Genomic DNA, 12,376 nt, shown 5'->3' with positions numbered 1-12,376 from the left:
GAACAGGTGCATGTATACTTGCGTATACGTCAATGCTAGGAGTTTGGTAAATAAATTTGATGAATTTGAGGTATTGCTCAAAACATCAAATGCAGATATTGTTCGGATATCAGAGATTTTTAAGCTTTCGCTATTCTTTTCTAGTATATCAGAGATGTTGTGTCACACAGATATAAGGAATGCAGAACTGGAATTTGGGGATGCTATTAGTTAAGAAACACAAAATCCAAGGAAGTGAAGCCAGTCGACATGCAGTGTCAAGTCAGTTTGGTGTGACATAAGCATTCAGAGATCAAAATTGAGAGTAGGAGTGTGTTATGGACCTAATGACTCTGATGAGTATAATAAGAAACTGTACAGGGAAATAGTGGGCCAGTAATTCAGAGAATCGAGTGTGTGGTCACTCACACCCTAGCAAGGCTTTTGTGGATGATTGTTTTCTACATCAGCATGTTCGGGAGGCAACTAGAGGGAGTAATATTCTTGATCTGATTTCAGTAGTGATTCTTCATGCATCAAGAATCTGCAGATAAAGGAACCACTAGGTGGCAGTGATCACAGTGTGCTGAGGTGGGATTTACTCAGAGGTAAATACCATCGGGTAAAGGGAAGGGTTTTTGCTTTCGTGAAGGCAACTACAGTGGTCTGAAACAGTATTTAAATTCTATACGGTGGAACCAACTGATGATGTTGCCAACAGCAAATTCAAAATGGGAAGCATTCAAAGAATTTATCCTGAAAGCTACTAGGCTTTACATACCAGCTAAGAAATATTATCCTAGGTTTAGGCCTAAATGGATGTCAGATGAACTAATGAGACATATAGCAGAGAAGAAAAATGCATGGGATACATATAAATTAATGGGTGACATGGAAGCCTATGATAGATATAAGCTGGTCTGTAACCATGTCACAAAGGAGATTAGGCAGGCAAAGGCAGATTATGAGAAATCTTTGGCAATGGATGCAAAGAGAAACAGCAAAGACCTGTATAAACTCTAGAAGGAAAGGGATGAATCAGATTGGTCCACTGGATATCACCGTTGATGATCCTGCTCAGGTGGCTAACAAACTAAATGAGTATTTTGCATCTACATTCACACATGAGGAGTTATTTAGAGAGGGCATCTACGAGAACTTCTTTGGACTCAGTGGAGGTACCAATGGACTGGAGATGTGCAAATGTGACCCCAATTCACAAAGGAGGATCAAAGGGCGACACAAGTAATTATAGATTAGTTTAACTTCTGTTCCAGGTAAATTAATGGAGGCACTAGTTAAAGAAGCACTGCAGGAACATCTAGACAAGACTTCAGTTATAGTTTGGACGCAGCATGGTTTTGTTAAGGGAAAGTCTTGCCTGACTAATTTGATTGGATACTATGATGTAATCACAAAGCAACTGGATCCAGGGAATAACTTTGATATCATATATTTGGAATCTTAGAATGGCTTTTGATACTGTTGCACATGGAAGACTGCTGCACAAATTGGAGCAGTGTGGCATTGGAGGCAAATTGCTGCTATGGATAAAAGGATGGTTGAGTGAGAGAAGACAGAGTGGTAATCAATGGACACTGCTCATCGTGGACTAATGTTATTAGTGAAGTCCCCCAGGGTTCAGTGTTGGGGCCCATTGTTGATTTCTGTAATTATAAATGATATTGACGATGGTATATCAAGCTTAATGTCCAAGTTTGCAGACGATACGAAGGTTGGTAGGGCTGTTAAGGACACTAATGACGGTACGCTGCTGCGACAGGATCCAGAAAAGTTGAGCAGATGGGCTGAGAGGTGGCAAATGAAGTTTAACATTGACAAATGTAAAGTACTACATATGGGAAGCAGTAACCCCCGGAGTAACGTATCAGCTCTGTGGTACTACACTGACAGTGGTAGAGAACGGAAGGGACCTGGGGGTAATTGTGCAGGGAGTTATGAAGTTTTCTGAGCAGTGCAGATGGGTCTGCAAGAGTAGCTAATGGTGTCTTGTCAATGATATACAGGAATTTTTCTAGCAGGGATAAGGAGGTGATTATCCCCAAATGGTTAGGCCCCACCTTGAGTACTGTATACTGGTCTGGAGGCCTCATTTTAGGAAGGATGTAGAGCTGTTGGAATGAGTACAGAGAAGGGCAACAAAATTAGTGAATGGAACAAATGGTTGCTCTTACGAAGACAGGCTTAAGTTTTGCAAATTACAGTGTCTGGAGAATAGGCACCTGTGCGTTGATCTGATTTAGGTGTATAAAGCCCTGAATGGTTTGAGCATGCTCAATGCTGATCCTGCTCAGAATAATCACCTGAGAGGGCATAAATTCAAACTGAGGCAAGACGGATGTAGGATAGATGTGCGGAAGTTTGCCTTTAGCCAGCGGGTAGTTGGTTATTGGAACGTACTTCAATCCCTTGTTGTGGAAGTTGACAGCCTAAATAAATTTAAGGCTGAGCTGGACAGGTATTTGGAACGAACGGAGGGGTGAAATGGGAGCTTTTTTTTTTTTTTTTTTTTTTGCTGATGCTGCATAAGCTTGCTTTCTTGCATCATATGCCTCTACTAATGCTAATATAAGGTAAGTTTGATTGACTTCAGGAAGCTTTGGTAGTGTCCTGTGATTATATTTAATTTACACTTGTGACTGCAGCAGTCTTATTTTTTCTTGAGGCTTAGATTGTGATGTTTAAGTTTCCTGAAGGCATGGCAAGTGAAGCATGGCATATAGCATTTTCAAGTTGTCAACCATGAATACATTCTAGAGGGACAAAGATTAATAAACATCAAAGTTCTGAAACATCTTTGTAATCCAGTTTGGAGAAAGAGACTGGAGAAGTATCATTCCAAAGACTGGTTAATGATAATGCATCATTATATTCATTTTTACTTGAACAGAGTTCTTTTTTGTCAAATATAGAATCATTCAAATTCAGCAATCGCCTTATTAACCAGTATTGGGGGTGAGTCACATGACGTCATGTGACCCAATACTGAAAATATCCGAAAAGGACATTTTTCAGAAGTGCTTCAATTGGATGACATACAAACAATGAAGAGTAATACAACAGCTTAGCTTTTGGCAATTTTGAAATCCACTATCTAGAAGTGCTTCCAAGAAAGAGAAAATTGTTGGGCCAATATTATTGCATCGCCCACCCCATATGTATGTTTATTGTCACTATATTCCAGTTCAGATACTTTTTCAGACCTTGTATATCCAGAAGCATGCAACTTTTACATTTTCTGTTATTTCTAAACAGAATGGAGAACTACAATTTCAGCCAAAGATGATTTTTAACATTTTGCGATATGTGTTGAAATATATGAATTAATACGTTTATCTGATTACAGTACAGGCAGTTCCCGCTTTACGTGTTCCTGGGGTTTTTTTTTTTTTTTTTTCCAAGTATCAACAAATTCGGAAATATAAACTTAAAATTAATATAAATTAATATAATATAAATTAATATTTTATATTGATTTATATTATATTAATGTTAAAATTAAATGTTAATGTTAATGTTAAAAATGAATGTTAAACATTCATAAATCTCTCATTTCAAACCATGCTTGCAGCTATATAATACAGTGCACCCCGCTTTACGATATTAATCCGTATCATGAAAATATCGTAATGTGAACCCAGTAACACATTGTTTTTTGGTTATTTGTTCCAAGACCTTGGAAGTTGAGATTTTCACTATATAACTAAGCTATTTATCTAAAAGGTCATTTTTATAATGTAAATTGTATTAGTTACCAATTCAAATCATTAAAATGCACTACACTTTCATCGTTAGCATATGTTCCATTATAAGGATCAATTTTGTGGACGCCTTTTGTGATATTTTTCTAAAACACATTTCTGGAGGTCAATACCATAAAATAATAAAAAGAATTTGCAGTTTCCAGTTTATTGGGCTTTTAATAGTGCAATCAATTATAAATGGGTAGTAAACGCTGTTACTGCATTTGCAAAAATACCGATAGCTGGAATTGTGTGGGTTTTTACGTTATTATGATGAAATGTCTCCTTCACTGCAATCTTCAATCATGAAAAACATAAATAAATTTTCAGAATCTTCTCTTCATTTCTTTTCTTTGTAAACGTGTTACTCCGTGCGTATTGTGTTAGTTGCAGTCTCATTTGCGCATATCGTGTTAGTTGCAATTTGTACGTGCTGTTAAAAAAAATGCTTATGCATGCTATCGTGAAATTTATAAAGAAAAGAGAAGATCTTGGAAACAAACTCCCCTTGAAGCATATGTGAAGAAGATTCCTCCTTGTGTTTTCAACTAGTGCCGAGCGAACAATGAGTGATCAACAAGTGTGCATTTAGTCGATGATGAAGAATAAACATTCTTTAACATTTGTAAGTCATAAATAATTTCATTAAATTATAATTTGCTTGATTTTACAGGCTGTTTTCATTTCTTTGGATAAATCAATCATTGTTTAAACATAAACTAATTAGCTAACTAATTTCATTGTGAGAAAGTAACTCCTATTTTAAACAGGAAATAAATTCCCACCTTATGAGCATGCGCTAAGAATGAATTAACTTGTAAAGTTGGGAACTACTAATTTGTTATTGTTATTATTCTTATTATATGGAATTAATTAATTATATCCAATTAATATATTCAGGAACGATTGTGTGATGATTCCCAGCTCAAATCTTTGGAAGGAATGCTAGGAATGCTTCAACTTGCAGTAGCTAATTGACCTCAGCAGACTTTATAAATTTCATGAAAAATGTTAATAATTGTGGTCCACATTGTTTTAATTTGCCCATTTTTGTGAATATCATCTGTATCTGTACTGGTAATTCTGTATAAAGAACTCATTGTCTTGGAGTGTATAATTTGAATAGTACTTTTTTTTTTTTAATTATATATAATATGTATTAAAGTTATTAAGATTATTTTATTCCCCTCCCCCCTCCCCTTGAACTATCTCAAGTTCAATTTTTGACATTCCTTTGTTGAAAACTTTGTGTGCAAATTTTCCTATTTTTATATGTGCACTACAGAATTGGTAATAGCAAACTAAATATCCACCTGCAATTTTATATGTAATAATATTTTGTTATTCGGCAATTGCTTTCAATTAATTTGTCTTTATTTCAGCACAAGATTGTTGTTAGTTTTTGTGGTTGTGCGTATTGTTTGGATATGAATAATGTAGATATTATTTATTTTGACATGCTATCTAAATGACTTTGAATGAATCATTAATTTTTGCTTCATTTTTTTTTTTTTTCTCTCTCTCTCTCTCTCTCTCTTTGTATAGCCTTTTAACTTTAATAAATGGCTTAAAAATGCTACAAATTATCTTAGTTTGAGAGAGCAAAAAGAGTTAAGGTTGTGAAATGAGTGTTGATCTTCTAAAGCCCATTGTATATAAACAGTATACACTGTACATATAAAAAGTACTCTACTAGGGGTATTCTCAACAGTAAGCAATGCCAAAGGGTATTACTTATTCATGTCAGAGTTGTCAAAAAGAAGTGTAAACAAATCTTTTACCCACTCTTACTGCTGATTATTCCAAAAATCTCTTGTTTTTGAAAATGTAAATGGCTGAATATACTGTAGTTGAGAATTCTCAACAGAAATAGAGAATTCTCATTATTTTAATGTTTCATTTATGCATATATTGCCCAGTTGAATACTGGGCAATATATGCATAATCTCCAAGTATGATTTATTTTAGTTCTGTATTGATTCTAATTAATGTGAATATTATGCAAATATTTGCACATTATATGTTATTTTTTGGCAGTGTAGAATTTAGATTTGTAGTGTATGCACAATATTAATACTAATTGGTTCATGCTGCTTGAAAAACTGATAAAACTGAAATTTGTACTGGAATTATATGCCAGACTACCAGATTGTCTTTCACAATATTTTGAAGAACGCAGTGTACTAAGGAAAGATGTAAAGAATACTTTTTAAAGATTATATGATTTTGATTTAGTTGTGTATACATCTACATTATTCCAAAATACAATTGTGATAACTTTAAAATTTACACAAATTAAGGAAAAATAGTCACATATCAGTATCAAGTTATTGTCATAATTTTAAAAATATGATATACTAGCCACATTAATAAAGTATTATTTAGTTCAGTATAACAAACTTTGAAAGCGTTGTTATTGAATATATGCTAAAAATATTAAAAGCAAAGTTTTTAGGTAATTATAGCAAAAGCTCACTTTGTTGGAATATTTATATAACTGTATGATAATTTTAGTTTCTTCATTAAAGAGAATTTTCTGGATTGCTCTGTTTATCAGTAATATCTGTGCATTCTAATTTTGGGGTATGACTTATGAACTTGATATGATCAGATAATACAGTTTGAATATTTCCTTTAAAATTTGGATTTTAGTTTTCTGTTAGCACTTTATTTTTAATAATATTCTTTGTAACATTCTTTGGCTAACAGAATAGTCAAAAAAATATTACATTTGTTACTATCAGAAGTTGATGTTCATGCTTCTTTTTTGGTGCTTGTTTTTTTTCATTGCTTTTTACTGTCATTGTTCACAGTGGCTGGCCGTACAGTAGAACGGCACCATAAACAGAATTTATCTTATTAACAAACTCGAAACTTTGTCAGTTACTTTTTTATACAGGCTTATGTCTACTATAGGAATAATAATAATAGCAATGATTCCTTCCATCTTTGAGGAACAGCTTTTGGTTATCATACAGCTTTGTATCACCATTCTTCATAATTTTGTGAGATAAAAATCTTACGGAATTGTAGATTCTATAAGGAGGAGATCTCATCAGTAATATAACAATTATTTTGCAATTCTTTATATAGATTGATTGGCCGCCGTAGCCGAGTGGTCAGGTGCACGGGTGTATAAGTACACATGCCTTGAATGACTGGGATTCAAGCCTGTGACTGCTGAATACAGTGCTGTTTCTTGTATTCTGTCTGTCTTGTGAACACCTCTGACCATTTGGTTGTCCCGTAGTATGAACAGAAAATTGATTTTGGGCCTGACATATCTGAGTGATCAGGAGCACAAGTGCAATAGTACACGCTCTTTGAGTGGACTGGAGTTCAAGCCCGTGACTGCCAAATACAATTAACATTTGTATTGATTGATTTACTGTAAACTCCACTGACCTGGTGGTCATGCCAGATTATAAACAAGAATTTTTTTTTTTTTTTTTTTTTTACTTCAATTCACACTTAGTTATTTTTCATCACAAGTTCTATTAGCACAGGCAGTCTTTTTGGACAAAGTTCCAGTTTCCACATTCTTAAAGTATCAGAGATGACATGATGATTGTGTGAAGTTGAATTAAGGAAAAAAAGAATCCTCTTACAATTTATATATACATCCCTATCTCCTTTGTAACATTTACATCATTATCTGAAGAAAAGCATTCCTGAACATTAGGCATTTCAATGTGCATTCCATTCCAAGAATTCACAGCAGTAGTAATAAGCTTTGCTGGTTACTTATTGCATAGAAAATAAGTGTTTTTGTTCATTTATTTAAACTGAGTGTATTTTCACTCTACTACACTAAATCAGAAAGGATATTTAGAAGGCACTTATGAAAGTATATATAGGTTTACAGAGAGTTTTGTAAGGACTTCCAAATATATTTTCTGATTTTAATGTGATGTAGTGAAAAATACATTCATAATTATTGTATGTATTGTTCTTTCATATGCACTGTGAGTTGGCTTTGTATTAGAAACATAACCTAATATCCCTAATACATCATGGGGCCATCTTTTGCCCATAACATAGCCTGTGCACTTGGTATGGGTTCCACATGGTGTGTTGTGGTAGTGCTACTCGTGCATTTCACAGTGTCCAATAATGTCCATACATTAGCATTGAATGTCCTTTTTCAGTAGGTCCTAAACATGCTCAGTTGAGTTGAGATCATGTAAGTTGGGCAGCCATGGGAGAGTGGAGAATTCACTGTCATGTTCCTGAAACCAGATAGCAACATACTAGACCTTGTGGCATGGTGCATTGTCTTGTTGATAGATGCAGAGTTTTGTGGATACACTGTCATCATGAAGGGGTGTACTTAGTCAGCGATGATAGAAAGGTAAACATTCCTATTGATTGACAGTGATCAGAGGGTATGCCACAAAAAGTCCCCAAACCATATCATTGCCTCCAGCCTGCCAAATACCAACAGTGCATCCAGGTGCCATGGCCTTGTGTTGCTTTTTCCAAATGTGGATATGCATCATCAGACCAGGCAATAGATTTCCATGTCAGTGATCCAATATTGGTGCTGATGTGCCCATACAAGGTGCATTTTCTTATGTCTCACAGTGAGCATGGTTACCCATGACAGCCATTAACTGCCATAGCTTATATGAGCTAATGTACAGTGCATAGCCCATGTGGATAGTGGTCTTGCTATTCCTATGCCAACTGGGTAGTTATCTGGCCACTGTGCTGTACTGCTGCTGTGTTACAAGACAGGATATGATGCTGATCATGAGTGTCAACCACAGTTGGCTGTTCCATGCGTGACTGTTGGCTGGTTTATTACTGCTGTTGAATCAGTCATAGTAGGCATGTGACACCACAGAATAGGAGCAGTTAACCACGTTGGCTGTTGTCATGATACTGGCACCTGCATGTCTTTCTCCCACTCACAATCATTCCATGTTTGAAATTGGAAAGACTTTGATGCCAACCCATTCTTCCTCTCAGTCACTCAAAAACTGATCACCACATGCAAACTACAATCTTATATCAGCTGTTCCCAATTTTGAGCCTTCACTAGTATCACAGACAAGTTCATTCCTAAACAAGGGGTTGTTGCTAATGCAAAGCCAACTCAGTGTATATATGTCATTAATTTTATCACTCTAAAAGAGTGATGATTGCATTTGATTTTATAATAACAGCACGTCCCCCCCCCTTTTTTTTCATAGCAAAAGCATATTGTGACCTCTGCAGAGGATTTCTTACACTGAAAGCAGCTAAATTATTGAATTTTCCAGAACAGGTGATATTTTTCTACCATCTGTGAGAAAACAGCTTTTGATTGATGTACCATACAACTTTCTAGTACCCACTGTTCATCAGGTTTTCTAAATGCTGCGCAGGGCTGGCACTAGAGTTTGTGGTACCTGAGGCAAAACTTTGTAATGATGCATAATTTATATCGTATCTTGACACATATATATGCAGTAGTGCATCTAGCAGCACCTATTTTAAGTGGCTCCTGTGGCGAGTGTCTCACTTGTGCACTCCTAGCACCTGCCCTGATGCTGTGCTATAATTACCCGAAGGCTGCTTTTAATATTTTCTGTGTAGTCCTTAAAGTAATATAATCTGTAAGTAGTTCTAACTTTAACTCATAGATATAATATTATTTAAATGTGTAAGAAATGTCAGTATTAAACTTTTCTGAAGTTAAAGAAAACACTTCACTCCACATTGTCCTTCATGGCTGTACTGAGTTCATCATTTATTACTCATTCGGAAGGTCTGAGTTGAAGTCTCATCAGAGGCTGGAGAAATTTTTAAAGGCCTCTTTATTCAGGGCTACATTTTTTCTGATCACAGCGGGGGAGGGAAATAGGACTATTCCAGGTATTTATGCCCCCACAACATGCAGATCAGCTCACAAACAAACTTGTGGCTGACATAATACACATTTGGAATCATATGAATTGGCATACTATGACCAAATTAGTTGATGTGCTATATGTTTGACTTGATTTTTAAGGGATGATATTTTGGAATGTGCTTTAGGGGTCTGTTATCATGAAAAGATATAAGTGCTTGCACCAAGGACTTTTCACAAAAAAAAAAAAAAAAAAAAAAAAATCAGAAACACACCTTGAAAAAAGCAGATGTAGCATATTGAACATTCCTAGCATAGAAAATTTTGCAGTAATATATGGAGTGAACTGTTTTTTTTTTTTTCTTTAGAATAGTTAATATTAGTTTGTGATATTTTGATATGTTATTTCAAATGAAAGTAAATATGTGGGAATTATGTACAAAATATATAAGCTCGAAGTACTTGTAAAATTTTTTTAAAAATTAGTTTTAACATTAAACTATTTAGTTTATACTTTCTTATTACTGGATATGGAAAATAAAAATTGGTGATTAAATATGTGTAATATTGGATGTGTATCTGCATTTCATCCTATGGTGCCTCACTCTCTTTTTCTCCCTTTTAAAACACAACTGAAGTCTGCCCAAATACTTTTCAAATAAAAGTTATAATCAACTGTATTGAAGTGTCTGGATAATGAGAAAGATGGCTTTCCTTTTTTTATTATATCTGAAATACTGTTCATCCCATTAAGCTAGTTAAATTATAAATAAAGATTATGTATTAAAATAGGTTGTATTTTATATAGATATTCGATAGGGAATATTAACAAGCATTATTACAGATGTTCTTTTAGTGGCTACAGATAAATCTAGAAATGAAAAATAGGGAGAAAAGTACTTCAGCTTGCATAGAATGTTATCTGATTACAGATTATTTTCAGATGTTTTGCGATATTTTCTGTACCAATTTGGGCATTAACTAAAGAAGTATAGAACCATAAAACATCTGAGAATAATTGGTAATCCATTAAGAAATTTGATTATGCTCTATGTAGGATGAAGTGCTTATTTTCTCACTAATTTCCAAACATTATTACACTGCATTTATCAAGTAGAAATATGAAATTACTTAAGGGCTATTTACAGATTACATAATGTTGAGGTGAAACAAAAAAAAAACTGCAACCATTATCAATCCATTTGCAGGATGGATGCCTCCTCAACAATTCATGTTGAAAGAAATGGACATAATCTGCACTCTCGCTCCTGACCACTCAACTATGACCACTCAGCTTGCACATTTCATAATGCATTTTTATAAAAAAAAAAACAAAAAAAATAATGGTATGAGCTGCATTTCAGCTATAATAATAATAATAAAAAAAATGCTATCTTATCAGTTCTATGTAGCTAATATACCACATTACTATTTTCTTTTTAATTAACTGTCCAGAAAAAAAGTACAGTGGCATAAAAGGATAACAAAAGTAATATAAATTTTATTAAAGGTATTACTCGCATATCTCTCAAGTTACTGAACATTTTCACCAGTAATGTCTGCAGTCAATAGTCAAAAAAGAACAGTAGTAGTTCTGTACAGCATACAATAAATGATAATTTCCTTTCATGGGACATAGGCCAATATCTTTTGTGTATGTATGTGTTCAACATGGACATCAATAAATTTCATTAATGATAGTATTATTACAATAATGCTACATTTATCATGTTTATACAGTAATATTCAATGTTCAGGGGCCTTTAAAAATTTTTATTTTTTAAGCACAAAAAGGTTGAAAGTAGCAAAAAAAAGTGTAGTGCACTAAGTGCAGGTTTTCAACTTGCATATAAACCAGTTCCATAAAAATGGAAAAAAAACCTAAAAAATAAAAAGAATTGAGTATCTGCCAAAATATCTTCTAAATGGAGGAGGGGAGTATGCTTTCCCACTTATGCTCTTCAAGGCCAATCCCTTTGAAAGAAGTGTAACTGTACATTTTGTGATCTTATTTGAAAATAAGTTGGGGACTCTTGTTAAAATTATAAAAGTTGTCTTTTTCATCCCTAAAGCACATAGCTTTCTTTCATTGTGTTTCATTTGAACATTTAAATGCTTCGATGTTTCTTGGACTGTTATTTAACTCATATTAATAACAGAAGTAGTGCCAGACTAGAAATGCCTCAGTTCTCTTTCATTAAGCTTCTTTATTCCTTTGAAAATGTTATCAAATTTCTATTGCTTGTTTTAGTCCCATTGTTGCTATCTTTTGTACATGGGGTTTTTTGTTTTTTTTTTTTTTTGTTAAAATTGTTTCCTTGTTACTTTCAAAATCAATCTGCAATTTAAATTATAGTTATTTTTTTTTTTAAGGAGCATTAGCAACTAAGGCCATATTGCTCCAGGAATATGCGGTGGTAATTCCCTGACCTTTCTGCATTCTCCACTATTTGGTGGTGATGGGCTCAAACCCCGGTCTAATCAAGAAGTGTGCTGCTCCTTCCCACCTGGCTACGGAGGCGCCTTAAATTATAGTACAGTAAACCCTCGATTTAACGGACCGGACAAAAAATACAGTAATGTACATATTAATCTCAACCATTTTATTATTTTTAGGTTATACAAAATTTCAGTGTTATTATTAATTAAAAATTAATAATAATTACCTATTTCCATTATTGTTTTGATAATTACCTACTTTTATTTTTATAATCAAATTCAGGAAATTGTTTTTTATTCATAATGAAAACATTTTCCCAGATAACAGATAAGAGCAGGCGGTGACTTGCGAGCTGAACGT

General features: G+C 34.1%; 1 protein-coding gene across 2 annotated transcripts in view; it reads left to right on the top strand.

The window, feature by feature from the left end:
* The window catches only part of LOC150077868 (ER membrane protein complex subunit 2-A-like), a 96,265-nt gene that overhangs the window by 46,575 nt on the left and 37,314 nt on the right, over nt 1-12,376 (top strand). Inside the window, exon 9 of one of the 2 annotated variants that reach the window (XM_090385530.1) lies at nt 4,644-5,048. The exons of the other annotated variant lie outside the window; for it this stretch is intronic. Coding sequence (XP_090241656.1) covers nt 4,644-4,721 — 78 coding nt within the window. The 3' untranslated portion in view covers nt 4,722-5,048. Of the gene's footprint in view, nt 1-4,643; nt 5,049-12,376 lie in introns of those variants that run through there. 2 annotated transcript variants of the gene reach the window in all.

Source organism: Mastigoproctus giganteus, chromosome 11 (assembly GCF_048544385.1).
Source record: "Mastigoproctus giganteus isolate SK-2022 chromosome 11, ASM4854438v1, whole genome shotgun sequence".
In the NCBI taxonomy this organism is placed as follows: domain Eukaryota; kingdom Metazoa; phylum Arthropoda; class Arachnida; order Uropygi; family Thelyphonidae; genus Mastigoproctus; species Mastigoproctus giganteus.
Note: the sequence above shows the minus strand (reverse complement) of the source record. Positions and strands in the feature narration are given on the sequence as shown.